The 13,317-nt window shown below is 50.5% G+C and overlaps 5 protein-coding genes across 5 annotated transcripts; 3 read left to right on the forward strand and 2 right to left on the reverse strand.

The window, feature by feature from the left end:
* Positions 1–444: 444 nt before the first annotated feature.
* M430DRAFT_96331 (hypothetical protein) lies at positions 445–4,772 on the forward strand (the record flags this gene model as incomplete). The annotated part of the gene is made up of 5 exons (XM_024869952.1): positions 445–1,979; positions 2,038–2,427; positions 2,479–2,689; positions 2,748–3,729; positions 3,781–4,772. The coding sequence occupies 5 exons, from the start codon at positions 445–447 to the stop codon at positions 4,770–4,772; spliced, it is 4,110 nt and encodes a 1,369-aa protein (XP_024723878.1).
* A 2,311-nt stretch (positions 4,773–7,083) lies between these two features.
* Positions 7,084–7,501, forward strand: M430DRAFT_200344 (hypothetical protein). Its single transcript, XM_024864202.1, has one exon. It carries the CDS (start codon positions 7,103–7,105, stop codon positions 7,451–7,453), a length of 351 nt encoding a protein of 116 aa, XP_024723879.1. The 5' UTR covers positions 7,084–7,102; the 3' UTR covers positions 7,454–7,501.
* Positions 7,502–7,856: 355 nt separating this feature from the next.
* Positions 7,857–8,557, reverse strand: M430DRAFT_200346 (hypothetical protein). Its single transcript, XM_024864203.1, has one exon. The coding sequence runs from the start codon at positions 8,399–8,401 to the stop codon at positions 7,898–7,900; it is 504 nt and encodes a 167-aa protein (XP_024723880.1). The 5' UTR covers positions 8,402–8,557; the 3' UTR covers positions 7,857–7,897.
* A 591-nt stretch (positions 8,558–9,148) lies between these two features.
* On the forward strand, positions 9,149–10,370 carry M430DRAFT_200366 (hypothetical protein). The gene is made up of 2 exons (XM_024864204.1): positions 9,149–9,953; positions 10,001–10,370. Exon 1 carries the CDS (start codon positions 9,300–9,302, stop codon positions 9,942–9,944), a length of 645 nt encoding a protein of 214 aa, XP_024723881.1. The 5' UTR covers positions 9,149–9,299; the 3' UTR covers positions 9,945–9,953; positions 10,001–10,370.
* Positions 10,371–10,966: 596 nt separating this feature from the next.
* M430DRAFT_39394 (hypothetical protein) lies at positions 10,967–12,980 on the reverse strand. The gene is made up of 3 exons (XM_024867312.1): positions 12,579–12,980; positions 11,637–12,526; positions 10,967–11,570 (listed from the first exon to the last, which is right to left on the reverse strand). The coding sequence occupies exons 1-3, from the start codon at positions 12,964–12,966 to the stop codon at positions 11,289–11,291; spliced, it is 1,560 nt and encodes a 519-aa protein (XP_024723882.1). The 5' UTR covers positions 12,967–12,980; the 3' UTR covers positions 10,967–11,288.
* Positions 12,981–13,317: the final 337 nt, after the last annotated feature.

Genomic DNA, 13,317 nt, shown 5'->3' on the forward strand with positions numbered 1-13,317 from the left:
GTACTCAGAGCCTGACATCCCAATTCTGGAGGCGCAACTGTCATGCCGCGAGCAAAAAAAAGTGCTCGAGGAGGTGTTCCCCTTGGGGACGCTCACCGCTTTAGAGTCTACCATCGAGACGCATCTGATGAAGCTCCGCGCGAACTGTCCGACGACTTGATCGAGTATGTATCCCGAAATGAGACGGGATGCGAGCCACCACGAAAACGATTGAAGATGATGCCAGAGAGAAACTTGGCAGCGAAAGATGACATAGAATTACAGCAGTTGGATGGGAACAGGGACAAGGAGCTAGATTACATCGTCGTGAATCAGTCGACATGGGACATAAGGTGCGCTGGGTCGAAATTGTCAGGCATGGAGATGCCTTTGGAGAGAAGCAATATCAGGCCGTATGTTTTATGGGCGATGGACACAGGAACTAGCAGCCCATGGCTGAGACCCATGGTACCCCAATATATTGAGATCCAGGATCATGCGAAGAACTGCATTTTTAGAGCGCTGCTCCCTGAAGATAAAACAGGCCTTGAGGATGTCCTTCTGGCATTGGATATCGATCACGGGTTAAAAAAAAGGGCTGGGGGCCAGGGGAAAATATGGACTGAGTTTGGAATTGTATTGCTGCAGAAGGATGGCACGGATTATGTTCGAATGGTCTTTACCATCAAGTGGAATCTCGCAAGTTCGCTGGATCATGTCGCCCAGTCCAATAACAAAATCCCTTCCTTGAGCAAGGTACTGAGCACCTACTTTCCGGATCCAAATGCCACGAAGTTAGATACATGGTCGCCACAAGATTTCTACCAAAGTGTCCATACTCCCAGCAAGGACGACAAGATAGCAGCGAGTATTAACACCAACCTAGAGTCAATCTTGTATCCCTTTCAAAAAAGAGCCCTCCGATGGATGCTCCAGAAAGAAGGGGTAGACTGGTCCGGGGTGGATGTACGAGAGCGTGATTTACGAGGCACCGGGACTGGAGACCTGCCAATCTCTTTCATCAAGACAAGGGACGCTCGAGGCAGGTTGTGCTATGTAAGCCACCTTTATGGCTGTGCAACTTTGGACCTTGAACCCTTCAGATACCTAGAACGAAGCCTAAAGGGGGGCATTCTTGCGGAGGAGATGGGTCTTGGAAAAACTCTCGAAATAATATCTCTGATTAATCTTCACAAACGTCCACAAGAACCTTCTACGTTATTTGACACATATATTGGCGAAGAAGTTCGGCCGATAGCCGCGACACTGATCGTCTGTCCGCCATCTCTAGTACTGCAGTGGATCTCCGAGATACAAAGGCATTCGAATTTAAAGGTCATGCATTACGAGGGGATCAATAAGCTATCCGGAGAGGTTAACACGTCGGAATTATTGGATACCATGACTACGTCAGACGTCGTTGTTTCGACATACTCTGTTCTTGCGGGTGAAATACATTATACGGCTTTAAATCCCGAGAAGACATTACGTAGGGAGTCGAAGTATCCCAGGCCGAAATCCCCCCTGATGATGTTTAGCTGGTGGCGAATCTGCATCGATGAAGCTCAAATGGTGGAGAGCGGGGTCAGCAAAGCGGCCGTGGTAGCTCGTATGATCCCTCGAGTTAACGCTTGGTGCATTACTGGTACACCGGTTCGAAGAGATGTAAACGATCTCCTAGGTCTCCTGATTTTCTTGCGCGTTGAACCCTTTGCCTCAAAAAAGGATATCTGGAGCTCGCTCATCTCAGTTCACAAATCCTATTTCCGTCGCCTGTTTGGATATTTGGCTCTTCGTCATAGCAAGAGGGAGGTACGAGACGAGCTCAGACTTCCAGCTCAGAGAAGATACGTTATTACAATGCCTTTCACACCTATTGAGGAGCAGCACTATCAGGAGTTATTCAATCAGATGTGTGAAGAGACAGGGCTGGATACTGAAGGGGCCCCCCTATCGGCGGACTGGGATCCCGATGTGGCAGCTGAACCCATGAGAAGATGGTATGTTGTCGAAAGTTATCAGTTTAATGGAAGCCAGCAGACTAATGTATGCTTTTAGGCTGGTACGCCTACGGCAGACAACCCTCCACCCAGAGGTTGGTGGAAGAAACAGGCGCGCGCTAGGACACAAGGACGGCCCTTTACGGACAGTGGATCAAGTCCTGGATGTGATGATGGACCAGACCGATGTTTCCATCCGGACAGAGCAACGGCTGCTTCTTACTTCCAAGCTGAAAAGGGGGCAGCTTTTCGAAAACTCCCCAAGGGTTAAGGAGGCTCTCAGGATCTGGGATGAGGTAGCTCGTGAAGCCAATGAGATCGTTCAGGAGTGCCGAGAGCAACTGCAGCAGGAGATTGCTAAAATCCCGACTGAGATCAAGAATTCTTCAGTCAAAGAAGAATCATCTGGATCAGATGATGACCTTGATACCCCTGAAGGGCAAGAGGAGTAAGTATCTCAGTACACAGAAGATGCTCATGAAACTAAAATCTCGAACAGAGTTGCACGCCTTGGAGTGTTCCGAAATCGATTAAGGACTGCTCTGGAAATAGAGCACGTGGCTATCTTCTTCCGTGCGAGTGCTTACTACCAGATCAAAACAAACCAAGATATGACGAAACCCGACTCGCCAGAATTTCACGAACTGGAAAAGCTTGAGACAGAAGGTTACGAAGCAGCCAAGAAATTGAGACGCGAAATCCTGCAGGAGGTGAGCTTGATATTTTTACAACTCTACCCGTTCTTGGGACTGACTTATTTTCTTCTAGATCTACCGGAAGGCTGAAAAACTCATGAAGAGGGTATCTAAAAGAGCAGAGGCACAAGACTATGTCCAGATTCCTGAATTTACGACTAAATTTCCAAAGGGAGGCATCTTGAGTCGCAGAATTATAGATCAGTTCGACACTCTCGCTGCAGCTCTAGATGCACAGGCGAACACGCTTGATGAGTGGCGCGAAAAGACAATCCAGTTCCTCCTTCGGCCTTTGGTAGATGAAGAAGATGATAAAGAGATAACTGGTGACGAGTACGAAGATTCTACCAAACTCCAAGATGAATTGATGGGTTATGTACAGGCTTTACGGACGGTAATAGCTGATCGTCACGACACCCTTACCGGGCAGGAGAACAAGTTGGTTGAATATGAAGTCAAGACAACACTGCGCATGGCGAAGGAAAACGAGGGTGTAGTCCCCTTGAAGACTCTACAACTTCTTAATATTCGTCAAGAACTCAAACCTACAAAGGAAATGGGCTCGTTACGGGGAATTGTTGCAGAGCTTCGAGCATTGGCAGCATCATTGAGGCCCGATGCCGAGAACGGTAATAGCCGAGCAGAAGCAGAACTCGCGATTGTAGCGGAGCAACTCAGCTTGGCTCAAAAGCAATTGAGCGAGCAGACCAAGGTCACGAGCGCACTAGAGAAAGAAGTCGAGCTGTTTACCAACGTCATGAATACCAGGCTAGAGTATTACCGCCAACTTCAACAGGTATCTGACATGGTAGAGCCCTACGATGGACCAAACGACGAAACTGTCCTAGCAAAAATGCTGGAAAACGAAGAGAAACTAGCCCATAGAATTGCCATGGCCAAAGCCAAACGACGCTACTTGGTACATCTGAGAATGGAGGCTGAAAATCCACCAGAGCAGCGGATCTGTGTAATCTGTAGAGAGACCTTTGAAGTCGGAGCGCTTACAGTCTGCGGGCACCAGTATTGCAAAGAGTGCATCCGACACTGGTGGCACAGTAAGTAGCCCAAGGTCCGATATAAATCAAGGATACTAACAAGATCTCAAGCCCATCATAATTGTCCGGTGTGCAAGAGGAAGCTGGTCCAAGCGGATCTACATGATATTACTTATAAGCCTCGAGATCTCTCTATTCAAGCCGAGGAAGTCCACGAAGTATCGCATGAAAGAGCTTTGCCAAGCCCTACATCCAGAAAGTCGGCAATCTACTCGGAGATTAGCAAGAACAAACTCGCTGAGATCAAGAATATCGAACTTGATGGACCATCATTCACAACGAAGATAGATACCCTGGCTCGACATATATTCTGGCTCCGGGAGACAGACCCTGGAGCGAAATCCATCATCTACTCTCAGTTCAAAGACTTTCTTGATGTCCTAGCTCGGGCATTCCAAAGGTTCCGGATCGGATACTCTTCGATTGATAAGCCGAACGGTATTGAAAGCTTCAAACAAGATCCAGGTGTCGAATGCTTCCTTCTCCATGCTCGGGCACACTCGTCTGGCTTGAACCTGGTCAATGCCAGCCACGTCTTCCTCTGTGAGCCGCTGCTGAGCACCGCCCTGGAGCTCCAGGCTATTGCTCGTGTCGACCGTATTGGCCAGCAGCAGGAGACGAACGTCTGGCTCTACCTCGTCGACGGGACAGTGGAGGAATCGATCCACCAACTCTCGGTGAAGCGACGCATGGAGCATATCGGGCAGGCGATCTCCAAAGACAAGGGCAAAGCGAAAGAGCTCAGCATCGACGAGGTCATCAATGAGGCCGTCGACGATGTCCTCGACAGCAGCATCGAGGAGGCGAACTCCCTGGAGCTGCAGCAGGCGTCGCTGGCGGGCCTCTTAGCCAAGGGCGGCAAGGGCGGCGAGATGGTCGAGAAGGAAGATCTGTGGGATTGCCTGTTCGGCGGCGTGAGTAGGCGCAAGAAGGACGCTGGGGACCGCACGATCGATACCCATGAGCTGAGAGACGAACCGGAGATTCGGAGACACCTGGTTGCGGAGGCGGCGGAGCAGCGCGCCCAGGATAGTCTTGCTTGACATGTAATGATATCTCTCTGATCCGAGAAGCGTAGGCGGATCAGAAAGGAGCTTTAGAATGGCTCATACCTATATAGAACTTGCACAGTACAGTTTGGCAAAATCGCTAAAGCTACATATAGACAAGGCTAATGGATCACTTTCTGAATCTTTCTGCCCGTTTTTGATGTCGAGAAAGCGTTCGTGGTTTGTTAATCTGAAAATTGGAGCACCCTTTCGAATAAACTCCCCAGAACCATCGACTTCCGTCATCCTTACTGGATATACCCATCTCAAGACATGTACCTAGGTACGTAAGACAGATACTAGGAATTTGGCGGATATGAAATCCATGTAGGCGAAAGTAAAAAAAAACAGTCCCCGCTGATACAGCTTCAAGAACGAGAGGGGGCTTCATGCTTGTTACAGTGATGCTTTGCTTTGCTTTCCATCTACTTCGTAGTAGGTGTTGAAGGAGAAGATGCTGAGACGGTGGGGTGGTGATAATTCAAGAGACCAGAGCTCTCCACCTTAGAGCTCGATCAGTACGAACGAATGGTCGGACCCAAACGAGAAAATTCGCACAGCTTGATACAACACAACAAGTATATGTATTTCTATATAGAACAGTTCTTGAATTTCATCATTATACATAACTAAGTATCTACTTCGTTCCCTCACAGCAAACGTAGAACCAAAACCAAAACCAAAAAAGGGAAAAAATAAAATAGGGCATTGTCTCCCATCAACGAACGTCCACCCCGCTCTCAAGACGCGGAACGGCGAACTTTTTCAATCCAGGAGCTCTTACATTTATCTCCAGAGCCGCACGCCCCGGAGGGCGCTGGCAACACACCACTGTGACGGCGTTCGAGGTGGGGGTCGTGGCTGGCTCTGTTTACTTTTTGATAAAGAGAGAAGAAGAAAAAAAAGAGGTAAAAGAGATGTGTGTTGCGCGGGTTTTATAGGGACGAGCTAGGGAGCGTGGGCCGCTAAGGGAGAAGAAGCGAGGTCACGCGTTTGTGGGTTTGTTTGTGGTGGCCTGAGGCGGGAAGGAAAACATGAAAGGGGGAGGTGTGGATAGGTAAAGGAGGTAAGGTAGGTGGTACTCTATACTTGAATGACGGAGTGCTGTACGAAGTTGGTTGGTCTTTTGATTAAAACAAGTTTCCTACCTATCTCAAGGTACAAAGTAAGAATCCTAGGAAGGTGTTGTTGACCACGTGAGACATAAACTTGTGTTGCACATCGCAGTCGATGAGAGGAGATCCCTGTCTGGTAACTGGCATATCCGCTGTTGTAAGCGTCTTCATGTTCTGCTTTTGGGAGCGGTTCTGGAAACGGTCTAGGAAGGTCTTGTAAATTCATAGGAATTTGTTTTGTTGCACATCGCACTCTTGACCTCGGTGGCCGCCGGGAACTCGCCATCTACTCACCACCTACTCACCCCTTGTTCGCCAGCTTCACCATCGTCACTTCCGGGGAGGGCCTTCGAAGTCATAAGATATCTAGATTTGTAGGTTTTTGTTACACATCGCATATTTGAAGCTCGCTGGGTACTCGCTGGATACTCGCTGGATGCTCGCCGGGTGCTCACCAGCTACCTACTACCTAAGGTACGGTACTTACCACCTCATCTGTTGGAGTTTGTCCCTCATAGGTCTGAGTGGTCGGCCTAAGTAACTTTACAGTCGTCACTCTTAGGAAGGCCTTTTCAAATCCTGGCACATTTAGTTTTCTAAGCTTTTGTTGCACATCGCATTTTCAAACCCTCGCTGCGTGGTCGCTGCGTGGTCGCCGCGGGTGCTCACCGGGTGCTCACCAGCTACCTACCGGTGTCAACTCTTGGGAAGGGGCCTTTCACCTAGCTACTCACCAACTTTACCAGGAGCGCCGGAAGGTCTTGTAAAACAACGGAATATGTAGGACCAACCCGAGCTTTGTTGCACATCGCATTTTTATCGGCGGGTAGTTACCGTGTACTCACCTGATACTTACCGTCTACTTACCGTGCGCTCACCTGTTACTCACCTGTTACTCGCCACCTGCTCACCAACATCCCAGGAATGCTCGGGACGTCTTGTCAATCTACCTGCAGGACCCGAGTTTTGTTGCACATCGCATTCCGGGCGTCCCTTGCTCCTGCCGCCAAATTGACTGGGAATTCCCGGGAACAGCGGGAGACTTCTTCCTTCCGTCCCTCTTGTTGCACGTCGTATTCCCGAGGCATCTTACTCTTGCGAGTTTTGATATCGTTCTACTTTACAGTACCTATAAGGTAGGTTTTCTATACCAAGAGCGAGGACTGTATAAAAGACAAAAAGAAAAGTGAGGAAGGTTTTGGTAACCGGATGCCTACCTACCTAGGTACCTTGCTTTACAGTACGGATATTGCCCTTTTGAGGTCGGAAGGCTGGTCCTCATCCCTACCTATCTTATCCGCTACGCCTCTATTCCCCGGCCCATCCCTATCCATCCCGTGTCTTACTCCATCCCGACCCGTAATCTTTTGTTGCACATCGCATTCTAGGGAGCCCTTGCCTCGACGGCTGCTCGCCAGCGATTCGCCGCCGCATCCACTAGGAACAAGCCTCGGGAAGGTCTTGCAGAAACATCTTTGCTACGATATCTCGCAGAAGCCCCTTTTCTCCGCGCTTGAGAATTGGGGGTTGGGACTTTGGCATGGTATTACTGACAAGTAAGGTACCTGAAGGTAGGGAAGGTAAAGGTAAAGTAAGATAAAGTTGATAAGAGAGCCCTCGACGAATTGTCGTCCCTATCTATCCTCGTCTGTCCCGACAACTTCCCCTCGCGTCCCGTGTTGTCCCCGCCTCTTCACCTTTTGTTGCAGATCGCAAAACGGGCTGTCCCGACCTCGACGGCTGCGTGCATGTCGCGCTCGATTTCCCCTTGGCTGCGCATCTGCCGCATCCCGGCCCCCTTGCGATTTCGACGTGCAACAAAACGTGAGAGAGGGGGGATATTTCCATTCTGCACACCACACGAGAGGCGAGAGAAGAACGGGAGAGGATACCAGACTCAGGCCGCGGGATGGATGGGATAAGAATGCCAAGTCGTTCGTTCATCTTTTGATTCTTCCCTCTCTCTTCTTTTCATCTAGATTGGTTGTTGGTTCATCTCACATCTTACTTCGTTTGTTGGTTCACCATCCATCCACGGCTTGCCAACATGCGCAACGCACACACACACCCGTCTCGAGGCGTCCAATTCCCCGCCCCCAGCAGCGCGCCACGAGGCCGCCGGCATGGAGGCGAGTCTCGCCATCCACTCCCAAGCCCTGTCCTCGAAACAAACCGCAACGCGCCGTTTCCTGTTGCACGTCGCAGACCCAGTGTTCTAGACCGTCGTGTGCTGATCTTCGACTCGTGCCCCGCGGCCGGGGTGTTTGTCGAGTAGCACGTGACGCCTTGGTTCTTCCATGAAAGAAGGGGGGAAAGGCGGCTGTGTATTTGGGGAAAGGAGAGGATTGGGGTTCGGGTTCTTGTGGTTTTGGTAATAGAGGGAAGAGAGAAGGAGATATTTACGGTGGAGTCACGGGACTGGGAACAAAGAAAGGGGAAGACGGGCAGATCCATCCCAGATACAAGGATCCGGGGTCTAGACCCACAGCGGGCGGACGTGGATACCATGCATCAGGGTCTGGGGTCGTGAAGATTCAAGATGAGAGGCAAAAGGGGTAATATTGGATGCGCAGTACGCTGTGCCTCTGTGTTAGGGGGACGGATTACTTTCCTTAGAAGGGTGTCCTGGGGCTCATGCAATAGACGTATAAATAGATGGCGAGTATGGTTCTATAGGTATTCAATGTAGGATAGGTAATGCAGGTATAACTAGAATCCAGATTAGAATGCCATGGCTACAGCATCTCCCTACCTACAGTAGGTAGATGGTATGTCTTAGTCGGGGAATCCTTTAAGCAGTGCTCCGTACAGAGGCAGAGATGATACAGTACAGAGTAGATCAGACGAACGAACAAGTACGTACAGAATCAGAAATACACAGTAGTGTAGGCCGGAGATTCAGAATACTTGGTATAGGTATGTTACATCATGATAAGCGACATGATGCCCTTCATCCCCACATCCGGTTAGCTCTGCCCCTAACATTTGCACGCGAGGCCCTTGACGCTAGGCCGCGTTGGGAAATTACCTGGGGCCGCGCCTGTACAACGCAGTCCTCAGTATGTCAAGTCCTTGTTCTGACTGACGTGCGGTCCCGTACATAGGTAGTCAAAACTCAGCATGCCCTCCTATTCATTACTTGTGGGCGCTTTTGTGTTGTTCATTGTTGTTTCTGTTTGAGCCTTTCTTTGCTCCATTCACAGGCACAGTCATTCAAGGTCTTGGGAACTGAGAGTCGACGAACACTGCGCCTTGCTCGCTCCTTCATCATCAAAACAGGGGAGTGCGTGCGCAATCTTCTTCCCCAGGCACCAGCAATCCTTCAAGAATCAGTATTTCTCAACCCCAACAACTGCATCATCACCATCCCGTCGTACAGTCTGCACATCAGACATCCATCGCTATCATGAGCACTTTCACAGAGAAATCGTACGGCGCCAACCCCAATGGCCTCACACTTGCCTGGCCGGCCGTCACCCGCCAATCCTCATCTCAATCAATCGATCTTCTGACCCCTATCGAGGATGCCCAGTCCAATAATTCCTTAACTCCAGCATCTTCAAACACCAACGAGAAGGTCAATCCAACAGTCTCCCCTTTCTCTCCCTTCTACAACCCCTCTCCGTCGCGCCGTTCCCTCGAGGCACAGAAGATCGAGTCGAGACAGAGCATCATTGCTATGCCCCCTCCATATGACGCCGATGTCGAGGCTGGTGTGGCGCTCCCACCCATAGCTGCCAGCTCGAGCAAGACCGGGCTAGTGAAGGACAAGAATCAGGTCGCTGTCAGCTGCACCATGTGGCCAGATCAGCAGGCGATGAAGCTGAAGAAGAAGGAGATGAGGAAGGCCAAGGCGAAATACATGCTCTGTGGGTGGATGGCAGGCTATAATAGGGCCACCCGGATCTGGATCAAGATTTTGATAGCGGTGGTGGTTATTGGCGCTGCCGTTGGAGTCGGGGTTGGCATTTCGAGGGCCACGGGTGGTGGGGTATGGAAGAATCAGCAGAACTCCAATTCGCCCATCGCCCATCGTTCGGATGCTCGTTGATCGCACGAGGTATGTTGATTTCGTTTGGCCTTAGAGGCAAATGCTAACGCTCCCAGTCTTCGATATCACTCACTCTCCAAAGGACTGTCCTTCAAAACTTCCGGACCTGGCCACGACCAAGATAACAACTTTCTCATATGACCATCTCCTTCTCAGCCACGGCGGCAACCTTTCCTGTGTACATAACGCTCCTTTCGCTGACCACATGATCGGCGCTCCGGTCCAGCACACACTTCCTTCTTTCCTAGCACGGCAGCAGGAAAGATCCAAGTGCTCTGCTCATACGCAGTGCACGTCGACTCGACTGGCTCGTGTCGGCCTTGTATCTCCCAAGTTCCCGCTATAGTAATATGGGGCATGGTAGAGTTCCTCTTGCCGTACTTGTGTGACAAGGCCTTTCATTCTCGGAGAAGTACCGTGTATGTGAATAGAATGACAGTATTCACGACATGGATAGTTTAGGGGTATATAGAGGGAGAAGAGTCAATCGACGACTTCTCACCTACCTTGCGTTGCCAGTAATCATTCTCCGACGTGATTCCTGAGAATGACTTACCAAAACTCAAAGCGACAGCATAATCATAGGACTAAAACGAGCAAATGAAGAAGATCACAGAGAAGACAACTAGAGCACTCTGATGGGATGCACGGATATATACCTTACCTTAATCACTCCCCCTGGTGGAGAGGCTTATGTAAGACCCCAACATCCGGCATCTCCAAGCCACCGAGCATACGCTTTGTGCAAGGTTATGCACGGGATGACTGAGGGGATGAAATTGCATAACCCATTCAACCAATCAATCACGATAAGACTTTCATCGTCCCTTGAAGCCGAAAATGCCCCCCCAAAAACAAAGAGAAAGCAAAGCAAGCAAAAAATAAGCCGCTATACGAAACAAAAGAAATAAAAAAATTTAAAAAAAAGGGAAGGGAAGAAAAAAATACATACAGCAGTAGGTATTCGCTGGTGGTCACCCACCCAACTACTAATCTACCGATCTGAAGCTTATGTATGGCAGAGCGGACGGGATGCCCAGTTCTCTTCAGTCTATGGCCGTATGTGCTGGAAAAGGTTTTGTTTCTGGATATATAGTATGTGATGAAGTGGATACAATATAGGTAGGTAAGGTAGGTAGGTAAGTATACATTCTTCTTTGTTAGGGAATTAAGGAGAAGATGGCTAGAAAAGCAAAAAGCAAAAGCAAAAGCAAAAAGCAAAAGCAAAAGCAAAAATTCGCCGGGAACTATCCATTCTTTCGTTCGTTCGTTCGTTCGTTCATTCATTTTTAATTCGTCATCTTAGGCATGAGCAACGAATCCGTCTAAACCCGTGCTCCCTCCCTACCCATCCATCACCTCCGCCAACCCTACATTCCCCACAGCCTGCGGATTCCAAAACACATCCCGCGGATCCACTCGCCGCTTGATCGCAAGCAGCCGCTCATACGTCGACGTCCCATATCCTAGCCGCGCCACCTGGCGCGCCGACAGATCCGGATCCGCATAGTTGAGGTAGATGCCGAAATCTGTCGCGTTGTTCCCCGCGGCCAAGGAGCTCGTGAGGTTATCGAGGAAGGGCACGACTGTGCTGGTGGGGAAGGGGGATGCGTGGGATGCGTAGTTCTATTCAGTGTTTTGCTAGTGAGTTTTCTCGTTCGCAGGGGGGAAAAGAGGGGAGGGGATACGAACTTGGAAGACCCAGAGAGCGTCGCGGTCAGAATACGCCGAGGCGTTGGCGGGCGGGACGTTGATCTGACTCCCTGCGCCGCCGTACAGATTGATGATCGAGTACCAGGGATTTGGAGCACTCCTCCCTGGGCCTGTCACGAACGTCCAGAAGCCGAGCCATTCCGCGTGGGTCGGCGGGGCGGCCTCCTTCGTCACGATGGATTTGGCGTAGAAGGTATCGTGCATGTCATACCCGTACAGAGGGACGTTGAGCGCTTCTCCGTTGGCGAGGTTGGTCAAGCTGTCGATCCAGCCCAGCGGCGTGGCGCTCTGGGAGGACGGGGGAGGGAAGCTCTCGAGGAGCTTGGGGAAGGTGATGCTGTTGAAGGTGGAGACGTCGCACTCGATACACCAGCCGGAGAGGCTGAAGGCACCGCTGCTGTCTGTGTAAATGCCGAACGAGATATTGCCATTGATGTACGACGGATCAGCTACTGTGGTCTGGAGGCCCAGAAGGGCCTCTGTGACTATCGTCGCATTATCCAGGACCTGCGGGATTGAAGCCGAGAAGTTGATGACAGACCACGGTGCCGGATGCGTCTGCAGGTAGAAGTTGACCGCGATGCCGAAGCTGTCAGCGGCGCCCCGCATGGCGAAATAGATCGAGGGGTATTGGGTTGGCGTCACGTGGATATAGCTCCCGTTCGCGAGCACGACGTCTAGGGCCACGATTGTATCAAGCCCTAATCCCCAGAGGCGAGAGGAATGTCCATATCCGCCATGAGTGAAGTGTCCGCCGATGCCCACCCCAGGGCAGGTGCCATGCGGCAGAGCGCGCTGTCCCTGGGCATAGATGTCAAGCGCTAGGTTTCCAAGCCTGACGCCTCCGCCAACCGTCGCAATGCCCGTGGCTGTCGTCCTGTTAGAGGGAGCATAAGAAGTAGGGGTAAGGAGAAAGTTCACCATTGTTGACAGAGACACCGTTGAAGTTCTGCAGATCCACGATCAAACTCCCGTTCTGGCCACCGCTTGAATAGCTAGCGTATGAATGCCCCCCAGACTTGGCTTGCACCTTGAGACCAGCAGCTGCGGCACAGATAACTGAGGCGCTGACGTGTTGGGGAGTATAGGGGAGTGTGACGATAGCGGGATACCAGAAGAGACGGAGGTTGTAGGGGGTGATCAGCGAGGTCCAATTCGAGGATGTACTGTCTTCGAACGGGACCTGGTATGAATTGAGACAGTTGGTGACGTTTGTAGTTAGGGAAGAGCCGTCAGAGGCAGGGAGGGCAGATGCTGAAAAGGCAAGGACTAGGACGCCAGCGGCGAGCTGTGTGAGTAGCGAGTACATCTTGAGCTATTGCTGTTGGTATGAGAGAGACTGTTGTCAAGTCTTCCTGACTTAGGGTTGCTCTTGTTAAAGAGATGCATGACCAAGTGAGAAACAAAGGAATGTTGAAGATCCACCTCATTTAAAGTGGCAGATATACGTGGTACGTGGTACGTGGTACGAGAAATGAGAGATGAGAAGTGGATCCTCTCCAAGAGTCAAACTACTCGTATTCGGAAGAACGAATCAAGGAACATTAGTTGAGTCCGCTTGGAGTCTTCTCCAAAATGACAGGATGAAGTTGAGAATCAAGAGAATGTAGATCTGTGGGCGACCCCAGCTGAGAATTGTGCTGAGTGAGAAATGTGCTTA

The sequence above is a fragment of the Amorphotheca resinae genome (genome assembly GCF_003019875.1).
Source record: "Amorphotheca resinae ATCC 22711 unplaced genomic scaffold M430scaffold_2, whole genome shotgun sequence".
Lineage (NCBI taxonomy): Eukaryota > Fungi > Ascomycota > Leotiomycetes > Helotiales > Amorphothecaceae > Amorphotheca > Amorphotheca resinae.